The sequence below is a fragment of the Danio rerio genome, chromosome 24 (assembly GCF_052040795.2).
Source record: "Danio rerio strain M-AB ecotype USA chromosome 24, GRCz13ab, whole genome shotgun sequence".
Classification (NCBI taxonomy): Eukaryota; Metazoa; Chordata; class Actinopteri; order Cypriniformes; family Danionidae; genus Danio; species Danio rerio.
The window spans coordinates 38,906,234-38,922,236 of NC_141044.1; the positions used below are offsets into that span (position 1 = coordinate 38,906,234).

Below are 16,003 nucleotides of genomic sequence, written 5' to 3' on the forward strand. Positions count from 1 at the left end.
AGGAAAGAAGCACTCTTGAACTAGATAAGAAGAACCCAGCCCTAGATGCTATAGTAGCAGTAGAGCACTAAGAACAGTTTCAGATGGGTGTATTTTGTAGTTGTTGTAAATAATTTATGAAGAACCCCTCTTTGTTCTTGTTGAATTCTTGATGGATTCTTTCAATTCCTCTTTGATTGGACTTCGGTCTTTAGATGCACCAGTGACCATGACCAAAATGTTAAGCACCTCTGAGCTTCACAAAGGAAAAATGGTTCGTTTGGAGTGTGAACTTTCTGCAGAGGGCAAATCAGTAGCATGGTTCAAGGACAACAGAGAAATAGAGGTCGGGGTCAAATATCAAATGGTAACGGAGGGCAAGAGCCAAGTTTTGCTCATAAAAGATTTCCAAACTACAGACCAGGGTGTCTATTCTTGTTCAGCCTCGGAAGAGGCAAAGACTTCAATCAACCTCAACCTTGAAGGTACTTTCATTAAACCTCGATTTTGGCTTGCTATACTTTAGTGTCATTGTTGTTGTTTTTTGTCAGTTTTTATGTTTAGAAATATTTTCTGTATGTTTTTGTCACTGTTGAAAACTTTTCTTTTTGATTTTATTTACAAGATTAGTCTCTTTTCAGTCTCTTCCCAGCAACTTTGTTACAAATTAGAATATTTTCTGAAGCATGTACTGAATATTTTAAATACAAGTATTTTATATGTGCAGATGTTAACGACATTTAATGTCTTAGCACGTCTGTTTTTGTCTAATTCATGTTTAACCTCATGTTTATGTTACTAAGCTTTAGTGCCACTTCCGGGTTACCAGAGTTTTATTGCAGAAGTTCCAGTTGCAGAGACATATTGTTGATTTGTTTAATATGAAGTTTTTGTCCAAAATAAAAATGTTTGAGTGAGACTGATTTATGATGGCTCCATGATTACAGGACATGATGGTACACTTTCTCAGGATGCGGGCAACCAGCCCAAACTGCCTCCTGAGGCTGCCTCTGAAGGAGATTTACATGCTCTGTGGGAGGCAGAGGCCAAGAAGAGAAGAATGAGTCGAGAACCCACATTGGATTCAATTTCAGAGTTGCCAGAAGAAGATGGCAAAGACAAAATGCAAAAGAAAGATGAAAAAGAGCCTGCCAAAGAAATAAAAGTGAGACCTGTTGAGCCAGGCCCAACAATCACAGCAGAACCAAATCTCTATACCAGTTCTGATGAGGAATCTCTGAGTGGAACAAGTTTGGTGTCTTACCTTAAGAAAAGCAGCAAGTCCTCCATGACAGTGGAAAGTCAAACTGAGACTGTTGCCTCTAAGAAATTGTATGAGCACTTCCAGATGACTGAGCAATCCGTTACAAAGACATCTGTGGAGCCACTCATGGAAGCTCAGAATGGGGATGAGTTGCAAGAGGCTGCTGTCAAGATTCAGGCAGCCTTCAAGGGTTATAAAGCTAGGAAGGACATGCGACCAGTCTTCAAAGAAGTATTTAAGGAGCAGACTAAGGAGCCCAATGGGACAATTCATCTAGAGTGCATTGTGGAGGGTAAGCCAGATAAAGTTCGCTGGCTGAAGGATGGAGAACCCTTAACAGATGGCAAGCACCACCATATTGACATTTATAATGATGGCACCTGCTCTCTAGTAGTGACAGCTGCCACAACCAAAGACACTGGTGTATATACATGTGAAGTCACCAATAAATTTGGCGTTTCCACCCATAGTGGGAAAGTCACTGTAGGGTCACTGCGAGAATCAGTGCGCCGACCGCTCACTCTGGGGTACAGTGCTGACAGTGAAGCTGAGAGCTCCTCAGGGAGCGAGATGGATGAGACTTTACGTCAGGCAAGTAAACGGCTACGGCGACTTCTTCGTACCCGTCTTCCTCCTGATGTGGAGGAGGAACCTTTTGTGAGTGCAGATGAAGGAGATTTACCCCCACAAGATCTTCAGTCCTATCGGGAAGATGACCAGTATATCTACATCCGATTTGATAATCGTACAGAAGCTCAAGTGACTTCCCTGCGGTTCCAGGAAATGTTTACTTATCAAGGAGTGCCAATCGAAACAGCCATCATACCAGCGGCAGGTGCTAAGGTAGAGCTGCGTATAACAAAGATGGCCCTCTCTGAAGATGGCTCCCGAACCCCAACTCAGGACCAACCGATGCCTACTTTCATGACAGGAGCCCCTGGTATGACAACTCTTCCATATAGTATTACTACAAATGTTTTACTGTTGTTTGGTTCTTCATGAATTTGCATGGTGCAGTGTAAAATTTTGTTTGTCAGCACTTTTGATGTTTAATAAATGTTGTAAATTGCTTTAGATGTTAAAGCAATGGCATGTCATGTTTTTGCCTGGTTTAGCATCCCTGCTCAGATTTTGCTTTGTTCTGTCCTTTTTTGGTTTTATTTGCTCTTCGTCGTTATCTTAATTGCATAACAACCTCCCAGCGGCACCTGTCTTCATGACGGAGCTTCGTAGCCAAGATGTTCCTGATGGATTTCCAGTCAGTTTTGACTGTGTAATTGTGGGCAAACCCCCTCCCACTGTAAAATGGTTCAAGGATGGAAAGCTGCTGGAAGAAAATGATCACTACATGATCAATGAAGATCAGGAAGGCCGTCACCAGCTGATCATCACAACTGTGCTGCCCACAGACATGGGAGTGTACCGATGCATGGCAGAAAATGACAGTGGTATCGCCTCCAGCAAGGCTGAGCTGAGGGTGGACAGTGAGTACACTGTTAAAAGAAAATGCTAATTAAAACCCAACACTCACTAATTTACTCAAGAAAGCAATGTAATCCAAAAAGGTGTATTAACAAAGATGACATTTTCTTTTACCAGTCAATATGTGTAGCATGCAAATGCATGTGCTTCCTGAAATTAATGGTTGTTTGTGACTAGATGGCCCTGAAATGCACATAATATATTAACAACATATTTAAGATGAATGTTATTATTACTTAAATTGTATTAGATAAGCACAACTAATCAAAAAAGAATTAGTCCTTTTACTGCAAATTTCTTTTCTTAATTTATTTTAATACTGATTATTGTTGATTTGAAAATCTAAAGTTTCAATTTCCCCCCCAAATATTAATGATCATCATGCACTTACCCTCACTGCATTACAACAAAGCCTGATTTTAAATGAAGTTTCACAAACTAATTTCGAGAGGAGCACGTGATATGATTGACTGCAGCTGGCCACTCATCTACACTCATTGGCTAGCCAATCGGATCAATCCAAACTCACTATAAATAACCTAGCTAAGATCTTCGTTTTCCGAAGAAACCCCCCATCCACCCCTTCTGCTCCTTTCCTCTTTGCCGAGGGGAGCTCTCGAGAACACCTGACCTTGTACTCACCTCATTTGCTTTATGGACCTGGCGGGAGCCCTGGGCTCAACTATCTCTGAGCTCAGGGTTCTCCCCCGGGACAGCATGCCAAACCTGCTAACTTGCTAACAAGTTGTCAAACAGTATTTAAGTGTGAACTCTTGAAATTCTTTGAAATGGAAGTAATCTTAAAGTCCCCTCTCACCATGGCTCAGAATTATCACTTAATATAAATCACTTGTTACTAACTTTTTGAATTGACTATATTTGGATTTGAGAAGTTGGACACAGGGCAGGATTCTTTTTTTTAGCTTTATACTTGCAGAAATTTTGTAGCTTTACAGTTTTACAAGCACTCTGGATATACAATACAGCAATATTTAATGGAAGGTTAAAAAATGACAAGGGTAACAGTAAATGCAGGGTTCAACGCTAAGGATTTTTTCTACTGATCCAATCGGGCAAGTGGTTCAGATTTTTACTTGCCCTGCCAAAATTTTCACTGGCCCCACCAAAAAAAAAGGGAAGTTACTAGCTACATTTTAGCCGCATATTTTAAATAATGTGTCAAAAATAAAGTCTGCGAATCTAGAATTTCAATACTTTAAAAATTGTTAATAAAAGTGTTATGCAAACAAAAAGAGCAGTATAGAAAATGTGGAGGTATTTTATTGCGGTTCGAAATTATTTAACAAAAGGTGGGTGGGTGACTTGTCAATCGGCAAACTTTGCAAAACATCACTTTTTTTTCACAATTTTTCACAATTACAATCACAATTTTTTTTTGTTGCGTTGTTCACACGTAAATGTCTGCTTCGAAGACGTTAGAAACAGACATTTTCTTTTAGCCTTATAATTTGATGTTGCTGCTATGTTGCCGTTTCTTCGCTGTACTGGTTGTTACCAGATTACGGAAGAAAATAGCATGCTCAAAACATCAAATCAGAGTAGAGGAACCAGAAAGCAATATGGTGTTTGCGACATCACAGAGAAGGTAGTGTTTAAAGACTTAAAAGCACAAACTTTAAATGCATGCAATTGACAAATAGTCGCAGACAAATTAAATGTTAGTGACAAGGCAGCACTGTCCCAATAATGATCCTGTCTACTGTCCCAAGCGTCTCTCACACTGGCCCTGGGCCACCGGGCAGTCCTTCTTGTTGATCCCTGAAATGATTTTTATCTTTTGGTTGAAATGTTAAAGATAATTTTAATACTCTTGATTTTTAAATATTGATTCAGTTTTGTCACTGCATACAGAGTTGATTCCTGGCTCGTAGACCTTTCCCCATTCTGTGCCCCTCTCTCACGTTTCATTTCCTGTCATTATATCGTCCTTTCAAATAAAGGCCAAATGCCAATAAATAAATAAATATTGATTTAGTTTCTTCTATTTAAAGTGTCTTGCAGTTCAGACTATGACACAGCCGCAGATGCCACAGAGACATCATCTTATGTCAGTGCTAAAGGCTATGTTTCCAGGTAAGATTTATTTATTTTGTGTGTGAGTGTGTGAGCCCTTTTTTGTCCATATTTCAAGTAAAACAATTTTTTGTAAAGATGCTGCCAACACATATCTCATTTACATTTCAAGCTTCAAAATGGGCTTTGTTTGGTTTGCTGTTTTAGTTCGGAGCACAGAGACACAGAGGCTTTTGAGTCAGTGGCAGAGGATGAGCTACTTCCTCAGGTTGTCGATGAGCTACATGATTTGTTCCTCAGTCCTGGAGCACCCATAGCCAAAATGAGTGTCAGGGTCAAAGGTAAGCTGTGTTTTTTTCATGAATGTAAATTCTGTTTAATTTCAGGTAACCTGTTCATTTCTGCACTATTTATTACAAATATATTCTTTTTTTCCATCTGTTGTAGTGTTGTCACGATACTGAATTCTTAACCTTCACAATGGATCACATCTATCTAATGCAAACTCTTACATCTAATGCAAACTCTTACACTCCAGAAACGAAAAGGGTTTCAAATGTTTGTTTGTTTTTTTTGTTCAACACCTTTCTGCAGGATTTCCCACACCAAGGGTTTACTGGTTTAAAGATGGCACCCCACTTCAAGCCTCCAGCAGAATTGTATTGTCAACGGAGCGAGATCAGCACAGTCTTGAGATTTTGGATGTTAAGCGTGAAGATACTGGAGAATACTCAGCTTACATTAGCAATATAGCTGGCTCTGCTTACTCTTCAGCACAAATGAATGTACTGGGTAAATATTCATCTTATACTTTCAAGACTTATATGTGGTCGCTTATGAGGTCTTTGCAAGATTGTGACAGAAAAAAGGGTCTGCTAAATCAGTGGTTCTCAAAGTGGGGGTTGGGACTGAGGGTGGACAATGAAGGGGGGGGTCACCTGGTGATTTCCAAATATCAATTTATTTTTATTAAACCATAAGAATTACCATATTTTATCCATAACCTACTGAAAAGGAAAAAAAAAATTGTTTATAGTTACTATATAGTTACTATAGTAGCTCATAGTTACTAGTTCTATTGGATTGCGACCCCTGGGGTAATCATTATATTACAGACTTAGCAATAGCATCAGATGCAGCAGATTGATTTTATAATACCAGGTTAAACTTTCCGGCACATTTACAGCACTTACATACATAAATAAACAAAGAATAGACTTGGGTCTATTGGTGTGTGTGCGTATTTGCATGCAAGTTTTCTGTATTTATAACCACCTCAGGGGATATTGGGGGTCGAGAGTCACAGGCATTGTTAGTTTGGAGGTCACTGGCTGAAAATTTTGGGAACCCCTGTGCTAAATGACTAAATGAGATGAAAGCCCATTGAAGTTATCAAATATTATTATTAGTAAACGGTCTAAATCTTTTTATGATTTTATATTATATTATATTATTATAATATGTTAAGTAAATACTTAATCTTTCTGTTTGTTCTTTACTTAATTTTCACTCATTAGCTCCTGGAGAGCGGCCAACACCTGATCAGGGACGTCTGAGAGGTAAACATCTGTAATGTTGATATTGTTACAAACACCACATTGTAGTTCCACATGGCGTGTAGACAAAGGCACATGCATTTTAAAATTTGCACCAATTATAACAAATTCTTTGCATGCACATAATATGCTCTACCACATTTATTATTCCCACAAATAGATTCAAAGGTGCCACTTGTGCCACCGCGCTTTCTGGAGAGATTCAGCAACAAGAAGGTGAAACAGGGAGCAAGTATAACGCTGTCAGTCAAAGTAGAAGGTAAGTTGTGTCACTACAATTAAACTTAATGTCTTTAAATGCACATTTTGAAGAATATAGTGAATGGCCTGTCTCAATTAATGTATGTAGTTATGGACATTTTTGGTGATGCAATATATTGCTTATGTTCCGTGCAAAAAATTGATTGTCACCAACATTTTTAGCCAGTCATTCTGCTTGTCATCTACTCATGTACAGAGAGAGAAGGTTTTATTAAAGGGATAGTTCACTCAAAAATTCTATTTATTCATCATTTACTCACCCTCAAGTGATTCCAAATGAGTTCCTTAATTCTATTGATCACAAAGACATTTTGAAGAAGCTGAAAATCAATAACTGTTGTAATCCATAGTAGAAAAAACCACTACAATAGAAGTTAAGATTACAGGTTTCTTCAAAATACTTTCAAGGAAACTCAAAGATTTGAAACAAGGGAGAATAAATGATGATAGAATTTTCAGTTTTGGGTGAACTATCCCTTTAAGGCATTTAACATTTTTATTTTATATTAGCTACAATCCCAATATTAAGCATCACAAATAGCACAACTGGGCAGATTGTCAATATCCAGCATTTAACACCTCTATCATGCCATCAAAAAACTAAACCTTTCAAATTAAAATAATGTGAACTTTTAAATGGAGCCATGGACTCTTTTCACAAGATTGCTCAACGATCACCATAATCTTAAATCCTTGAAAGTTTTAAATATTTTGTAAAATAAAATAAAAAAATATGTATGCATTTATATGTATGCCCGCATGTATTATATCATCTTTTCATCAAATAAAAATAAATAAATAAATCACTGCCTGTGCGAGGAGTTTATAATGCAGCATCTATGGGAAGCATGTTCTCTCTTCCGGCTGTTTTTAATTAGTCTCAAACTTTTTTTTTTTCAATTTCTGAAAGTCTTAAAAACACCATCATGGAGTTTTTCTTTTAATACTTCAGCAAATAGGATTGTAAAAAAAATATTTGTATATTCTCCCATTCACTGCGATATACACAACTATGACAACCAAACTGAGAAACCCAAAAATGTGAAAAGGGTCTTTTAGATGGCTGCATAAAGTGGTCTTATAAGGACAATAACAGAATTGATAACAATGACAACATTTGGGACTATATATTGCACAACAAAAGGTAATTATCATGACAGGCCTAGAGTGAAGAATCAAGCACAGCATTCAGTTGGACATCACATACAGTATTACAAACCACATAAAGCCAAATGACTGTCTTCCATAGGTTCCCCAACCCCATCTGTGAACTGGTTAAAGGAAGTGTCGGATAAGGATGTCTTGTGGATCAAGGCAGACACACCAGGTTACAAGGTGGCCAGCTCTGGCCGTCAACATAGCCTAATCCTCATGGAAGTGGAAAAGAAACATAGCGGCATGTACACCTGCATCGCCACCAACCGTGCGGGACAGTCAGTCAACACAGCCCGACTGGACGTGGATACAAGTAAGAGATCCCAATATTATTGCTAGTATAAATGTGACCTTGGACCACAAAACCAATCAAAAAGGTAAGTTATCATAAATTGAGATTTACACATCAACTGACAGGTAAATAAATAGGCTTTCCATTGATATATGCTTTGTTACTTTGGAAAATCTGTAATCTGAGGGTTTGAAAAATCTAAATTTTAAGAAAATCACCATAAGAGTTTTCAAATTTCAAGTTCTTAGCAATGCACATTACTAATCTAAAATAAAGCTTTGATGAATTTACAGAAGGAAATCAACATTTTTGTCTCATGCAATGTATTTTTGGCATTTCCACAAAAATATTCCCATGCAATGACCAGTTCCCTGGTTCAGGGTCACATACTGTATGTACCTTTTTGGAAAAAAAATTCAAATAACGGGTAATTGGTGTGCTTATTGTCTTCTGTCCAACAGCACCAGAGCAAAAGGGCAAAGTTGGTCCAGAGTAAGTTTAAATATACTGTAAAACCTTACTGTTTTTAGATTTAAGATCACTTTATACTAGGGCTGCACGATATTGGAAAAAATTGACATTGCAATGTTTTCTTTTTCAGGGATATACATTGCGATTAAAAAAAAAAAACTTCACTAGATAGAATGAATGAACTCTTTTGGTGTATAATTTTTATTTCAAATTGATTAGGGTGATTTTATAGAGGAGTGCATCTGCGTAAATGATTATAATTATTTTAATGCACACTTTTTATTTGATGTTTGATGTAATCTCAACTGAAACACGAAGAGAGGGCAGGGCATACAATAACTGCCATAACATATAATAAATAAATTTTGTTTTTAATCAAAGCTCTAAATTATTAAAATTAACTTTAAACTAGATTTTTAGTGGTGAAAGAAACATACAAATAAGAGAAAAAATGCTTTATTTTATATTTATCTGGTAAGTCTTCGTAGCAGTTAGACACAAATATTTAAAAAATATAATGCAAATTGACACTTGATATGTAATGTATTTTTTATTTATTGCCATGTCAGCAACCAAGGCTATTTTCAAGGCAGGAACCTTTTAACAATAAATTTACAAATTAAAATCAACAAAAGAATACATAAATTAAATAAGATTTTTAGTGTTGATGCATGATAAAAATTCCAAAATCTTTTCTGGTTTCACTTTGTTAAAAATGTCCTTAAAAGAGTTCATTTCATAAAAAAGTCTTCTGGAATCATTAAAAGCATTAAAACAGTCCAGTAAAATGTGTTTAATTGACACTTGGTAGTCTTCACTGTAAAATTTTATGTTTGTTCCAAATGCTATTGTTTCTTGTGTCTGAATGCATTAAACTCACTTGATGTTTTTAACACGAAAAATAATGCAATTAATAAACTTTAAATGATTAAACTTTGTCATTAATCTACAACCTCCTGGTCAACAATAGTCCCTACTTGACATTGAAATCCTGCGATGTAAATATTGCGCACATTGCAATATCGATGCTGAAACTAAATATTGTGCAGCCCTACTTTGTACTAAACATCCATACAATTTTAGAGATTTGTTTTTGTATTTCATTACAAAATGTTTGTCTCCAGGGTTCTAGGAATTACCATTAGCCCACCTGAGGAGGAGGGCAAAGGTAAAAATTATTTATATTAATAATTAGCATTTTTTAACAAGTTTTTAATTTTGTTAGCATGCTGTCAAATTATATCAGAGATTGACTGACATCAATTTGCAACAATACTGTACAAATGATGACTGCGATAATCTGTGATCTCAGGAGAGATCAAACTGCCTTACATGGGTGAAGTGGGTACTGAGGAATTCCTACAAAAACTCACATCGCAAATCACAGAAATGGTATCTGCCAAGATCACACAAGGTAAGAGAAACCTTTTTTTAATACATAATATATAGTAAACGAAATATAGATGTTTTAGCTTGCATTCCCACAATATTGCTCAGTCGCCTACAGTATAAATGTGTGTACTGCATATTTACTGTGTTGTTTTGTAGAATTAATAGGGGTGTAACAGATAACGGTTGATCCGTGATTCGTACGGATCACAAACATACATTTGAGATTTTTTACTGGTAGATTAATAACAGATCGCCTTTCATGTCATTCAAATCACATGTATAAAAGCATTTAGGCTTTCCATCATCATTATATTGTTATATTTAAACATATATTAAAAGTTATGGTGGGTTATTCAGGATGTGGTGGGTTTCATTAAAGGTGTGTTCTGTCACTACTTGTTTAGCCTGCATGAATGCATTCAGTGTAAGCTGCACGATTAATCATTAAAAGATTAAGATTTCAACACCCACGCAACAAATTATAAATTATAGTGATTTGCATATTAATCCTTTGAATCGCTGCATTCAAATCTGCTTGAAAAACGCAAAAATCAAGAAACAGATTCTGTTTACAAACAACACAGAAGTAGTAGGATAACAGTTTAAAGTTTAGATATAACTGATAAAAAAATCACCATCATGTGCATTTAATGACACTCAAAATTAAACGGTGTAGGCAGCAATTACATTATTCAACCAATAGGTGGCAACAACGAGCCATCAAAATCATGCCACTGAATAATTCTTCAGAAATGACACATCTAGCAATGAAGCATGAAGTTTTATGAGTGAATAACTGAATCATTTATTGAAAATTAGACTAAAAATAAATGTGGGTGGTACAAATGATAATGTTAGATGTTTACATTTAGCGTTATCAGCAACAGTAGCAGTGCATTTTTCGCACTACTGAATATTTTACAATTTATTTTTGTTCGGTCAATTATTTTTTAATCTTATTTTTAATTAAATTACAGCTTCTACATTCTGTTTATTAAAACCAAAAGTGTCTCGCTGTACTGTTTTTGTAATAAATAGAAAGCAAATTGCCTTCTCCCTTTTTTGGCTGATTGGGAAAATGGTTCGTTCCGTGACTTAAAAACCGTTATGTGATCCGAACCGTGAGATTTGTGATCTGTTACACCACTAATAATTCTTAAATATTTTGATGTAGTTTTTCCTCTTCAGATCGCATCCTCAAATTTACTCAAAAGAGTATGCACTGTTTATGCATGAGCCTAGCATGTGTAAAAAGGCTTGAAAATTATACGAGTGGATGAACTGATAAGTGGAAGTACTGAAATAGAGCACACATTGCAGATTCACTTTTTAAATGATTAATCAGCAAACAAAAGCAAAAAACACTGTGTTTTCCTGGACCTCGCTTCTGTTTTTTTATATATATTTAAACTTGTCTCTATGGATCCCCCAATTCCTACACACTTCACTGACTCCATTCTTTTGTCTATCCATCAAACTATCCATCCATCCTCTCATCCCTCTATTCACTCACATTCTCATTGAAGCATTGATTTGTTCAGACAGCTTACAGAACCATCAAGTGCTCCAGTGGATGAAATCGTGGCCCAAAGTAACCAGTATGTATCCGCAGAACTTCCAGTGTAACACATCAGAAACTTGACTTTTCTCCATCGGTCTATGCTGTTGTTAAACATTTTCCTGGTCTATTTCACTGGCTTGCAACATTTTAACCAATAAAGTAGATCATTTAGGACAATGGTCACCAAACTTGTTCCTGGAGGGCCGGTGTCCTGCAGATTTTAGCTCCAACCCTAATCAAACACACCTGAACAAGCTAATCAAGGTCTTACTGGGTATACTTGAAACATCCAGGCAAATGTGTTGAAGCAAGTTTGAGCTAAACCCTGCAGGGACACCGGCCCTCCAGGACCGAGATTGGTGACCCCTGATTTAAGATATATTTAATTTAATGGGGAGTAAATGCACAAGGACTTTTGATTTTCAGTAAGTCAGCTCAGGTGCACCCGCTGAACTGGCATGCCCTTAAAACTCGCCACGTTTAAGGTCTTGTTTCTTTCAAATCAATGATCTTCACTGCCTGATTAGTAAATATATGATATGAAGTGACTCTTAGATCAGACAAGAACCACTGATTTAAATTCTGTTGTCATATGCCATGTCGGTAAAATATGCTAAATTGATTTTACTACAGTGTTTTCAATGGAGTTTCTATGCTTGCCTGCTGCTCTTTTCAGTTTTACATCTTGTTTTCCCCTTAAACTAAACGAATGCTTAAGTCTATTTAGGTGATTATATGTTTACTAAATTATATTATCGATGCTGTAGAAGGAACCTTCTGAATTTTTAAAAATAAAAAATATATTTTAAAAAAATCACCAGAAGTTTATTGATGGCAGAAAAACATTAGCTGTGCATTTACCCCCCATTGTAGCCTATATTGGTAATTAAGTCATGGTTCTTTAAGCTCAGGGCCATTTTGTCACAATTAATAATAAACTGGAATTGAATGGAAGAAGACTGTCTCCTTTTTTCAGGTTCAAGGTGTCTCTGTTTCAGTATACATGAAGACAGTGTATGATTGCTGTATTCATTTAGATGTATGGAGTTGCATGAGAAATACATCTGTTTATGTGTGTGCAAATGTTTTTTTTTTTTTTGGTAGCTTGATATAGTGTATGCTGAATTACAGGAGAAATATGATGTCGTTTTAGTTAATATAGTCACATAACTGATAATGGGGTTATACACATTTAATTGGTGAGCCCGAATAAAAAAAAAACAACCTTTTTTCTGTCCCTATGGTTATTGCGAAAACATTTAATTGCAATTAATCAATTACAGTGTTTACTTCATTTATAAAACAACAGCATTATCTTACTAGTTAGTTATAGACCATTTCAATGTGGTCATGTCATTGGCCCATAGACATTTCCTGCTTGTTATCAAACTATTTCATAACTGTAACAAGAAGCAATTCAATCATAACTTAATGTTAAAACTGCTATCATAACAGTATATATCAATATGTGGCTCTTTCATGATTCTCGGAAGCTATAAAAATTAAAGAGGTAAAACAGGAAATACTCTGGGGCCATTGTTTTTGTTTACATCCCTCAAAATGGTCGTAAATCCAGTGGCTCCCATGTTTTAGAACTGAGTTAGGCTATTTAACACATTAACATTAAACACGTTAACAGCTTGTTAGCACGTTTTATCAGAAAATAACCAGATATAGCAATTTTCACCTGTTGTACAAGAGTACGACCTACTCGTTGTCGAAGTAAAGATAATTTCTGCTTACCTTCTCTTTGGGGTAACGTTAGCACAACGGGGCGGGTTTCTTCTCAACTTCGCAATATTACCGCAATAATTATTAACAGTTTCGCCAAATACATTGTTTCACCACTTTTTACGTCGCCGAGCTGCTTGACTTGCAAGCATACTGTATGTACGTTTTTAACTACGTGAAGAAAATGAAGTACGGAGTCACCGTACGTAGCTAGCTTCAGTTCAGTAAGTTCGCGTTTTTTTTGTTTTTGTTTTTTTTAAACACGCGCGCAATATTCCTCGGCGAAAGCGTTTGTTATCGCGAGACTAAGTAGCCTAGGTGTAATGTCAAAAAAAAAAAAAAAATATATATATATATATATAAAACCTTGCCATAATTTCTGTGTTTTTTGGGTAAGCAAGTATTTTACAGTACTTTAGAAGTACTCAAAAATGCACCTGTTAATGTTTTCAAACTATTCTATTTGATTTACCAAAGTCACACAAGTGGCAATTTAACATGTCACATCCATAACAACACTTTTAAATCCATAACAACACAAGATAAATGTGAAAATATTATTAAATTATATTTTATTATATTTGTTTTATAGAGACAACTCTTATCCTTTTGATTGGCATCGTTTCTTTTGGGTTGTGCAGTTTAATTCACAGAAGAATAGAATAGATTGTATACTGTAAACTCGCAGACTTTTTTTGTCACATTCATAATGCATGTTTATTTTCCTCATTTGAAGTGCAAAACATGTTCACATATTGATATTTTTCTGATCCTTTAACTCTGTAGTCAGTTGTTCTAGAAAATATAAACAAAAGTTTCAATATAATGTTAACAAATACTTTCTATGTGAATTTATGTTTTGGGTTTTTACTGCAAATGTCACATCCATAACGCTGGAATTACTTATATATATATATTTTTATATACTCTGATCAAATAATATTAAAAAATTACCAATCCATACCAAACACCAATATTTTGTTGTTCTATGCACGGGGTTGATTAAATGACATAGGAAATGACCTTTCTATGGCACCTGTCCCACAATTTTGGCACCACTTAAACAAACTTAAGTACATATTTTACAATATTTTGTTCTTTAACACTTTAACTGTTCCACCAAGAAAATAAATTGAATTGCATTTCTTAACTCCTATGTCGCTAGTTAACACAATCAGTGCATTTACTTTCAACAAATCCCATAATTTCAAACATATCAATCACTACCAAATGGTAGATATGTTGGTTTATGGTAAAAGTACTTATACTATGGAAAATCAGAAAAACATAAAGTGTAAGACCAATTTATTTAAAAAAAAAAAAATTTTTTGAATATTAAATCATCTTCATTTTTTTAAGTAAAAATATTTAATATTCTCATTTAATACATTTTCTTCTCAATATTTTTTTAACATCAAAATCAAGTGTAGTAGTGCAAAATGATTATGTTTGTTTAATTTTTTTGTAAACCAACAATGATGTGTGTGTAAATCATTATTTAAAACAGTCATTTAAATCAATCAAAATATCAGTCAACCATTTGGTAGATCAAGTAATTAAAGGGTTAATTTAACATTATCTCACAGTTTTTTAGCAATACAGTGAAATGTTGATAATACCATATATAAAACATTTTTATTTCTTGCTGTAACTGGGCATCCCTGAATGTGTGAGCATAGACATGTGCCTAGCATGCAGAACAAGAGCCCATATGATGCCAGATACTATACATAATGTGTCTTGGATATTAACTGAATTAATTGACACATTACTTTGCTCTCTCCCTGTCTGTTCTGTCTTTGTTTGCTTCAAGCCTCATTACGTTTGCCAGGAGCTGACAGCGATGATGAAACAAAAACACCATCTCCATCTCCATATCACGGCCGATCACGCCCTCCATCTCTGATCGCAGACTCATCATCTGAGTCTGATGAAGGAGATGCCAGAGGAGAGGTATTACAAATATTGCACGCTCATGGTCATCAATGAAATATCATACATGCATATATGAAACATTAGACATGTATTTATCAATGCAAAAGCAATACAATTTGTAATTTTGTCAATTTTTATGCATCAGATTATCATACAGAGCAATATTTGTAAATATTAGGGTGCTCATTTTCTAATACGCAAAGAGGGTATTTAAAATACACATTTAAAATTTTTAACACACAAACCGCAAGAGAACAGACATGGAATAAAAGTAATGTGTATAAACAGCAACGTCAATCAGAATATTACTGGTAGCATTTACAGAGTGTTTAGCAATAATAGTCATAATGATAATAATAATAATAATATCAATAATAATACTAAAGCTGGTGATGATTAAAATAATATTCTGTGATGACCACAACATACAAGTATATATAATGACACATACTCAATGCATACCACGTCTATTCTAGCTTCTGTATCAGTGATATCAAGTTTCTCCTTTGTCCTCTACACATTTTCTAAGTGTTATTTCTATGCATGTTTGCAGATGTTTGACATCTACGTGGTGACCGCCGACTATAATCCAATGGGGGTCAGTAAAGATGCCATCGCTCTCAAAGAGGGCCAGTATGTGGAGGTTCTGGACTCTGCACATCCACTTAAATGGCTGGTCCGCACCAAACCCACCAAATCCAACCCGTCTCGCCAGGGATGGGTCTCACCTGCGTATCTGGACAAAAGACTGAAGGTCATTTTAGTGTTAGCTTCATTCATAATCAACTCATGTACATAACAAGACACTGAGTGGTTTCACAATTTGGCACAAGGGCTTTTTAAAGTATTTACAAGTGTTTTGTGTCTATTAGATTTTCACAGACATCTAT

The 16,003-nt window shown here is 35.5% G+C and overlaps 1 protein-coding gene across 50 annotated transcripts in view; it reads left to right on the plus strand.

Annotated features, from left to right (window-relative positions):
- obscnb (obscurin, cytoskeletal calmodulin and titin-interacting RhoGEF b) overlaps positions 1 to 16,003 on the plus strand; it is a 104,086-nt gene that overhangs the window by 52,018 nt on the left and 36,065 nt on the right. For 26 of the 50 annotated variants that reach the window (XM_087309893.1, XM_087309896.1, XM_087309895.1 and 23 more), the window contains 15 exons: positions 195 to 464; positions 927 to 2,183; positions 2,446 to 2,727; positions 4,738 to 4,819; positions 4,967 to 5,100; positions 5,354 to 5,551; positions 6,277 to 6,318; positions 6,476 to 6,574; positions 7,826 to 8,044; positions 8,485 to 8,515; positions 9,619 to 9,662; positions 9,807 to 9,908; positions 11,428 to 11,484; positions 14,992 to 15,131; positions 15,667 to 15,867. In XM_087309893.1, the coding sequence (XP_087166019.1) occupies positions 195 to 464; positions 927 to 2,183; positions 2,446 to 2,727; positions 4,738 to 4,819; positions 4,967 to 5,100; positions 5,354 to 5,551; positions 6,277 to 6,318; positions 6,476 to 6,574; positions 7,826 to 8,044; positions 8,485 to 8,515; positions 9,619 to 9,662; positions 9,807 to 9,908; positions 11,428 to 11,484; positions 14,992 to 15,131; positions 15,667 to 15,867 (3,158 nt within the window). The remainder of the gene's footprint in view (positions 1 to 194; positions 465 to 926; positions 2,184 to 2,445; positions 2,728 to 4,737; positions 4,820 to 4,966; positions 5,101 to 5,353; positions 5,552 to 6,276; positions 6,319 to 6,475; positions 6,575 to 7,825; positions 8,045 to 8,484; positions 8,516 to 9,618; positions 9,663 to 9,806; positions 9,909 to 11,427; positions 11,485 to 14,991; positions 15,132 to 15,666; positions 15,868 to 16,003) is intronic. The other 24 variants (XM_087309930.1, XM_087309924.1, XM_087309925.1 and 21 more) reach the window with 3 other exon arrangements.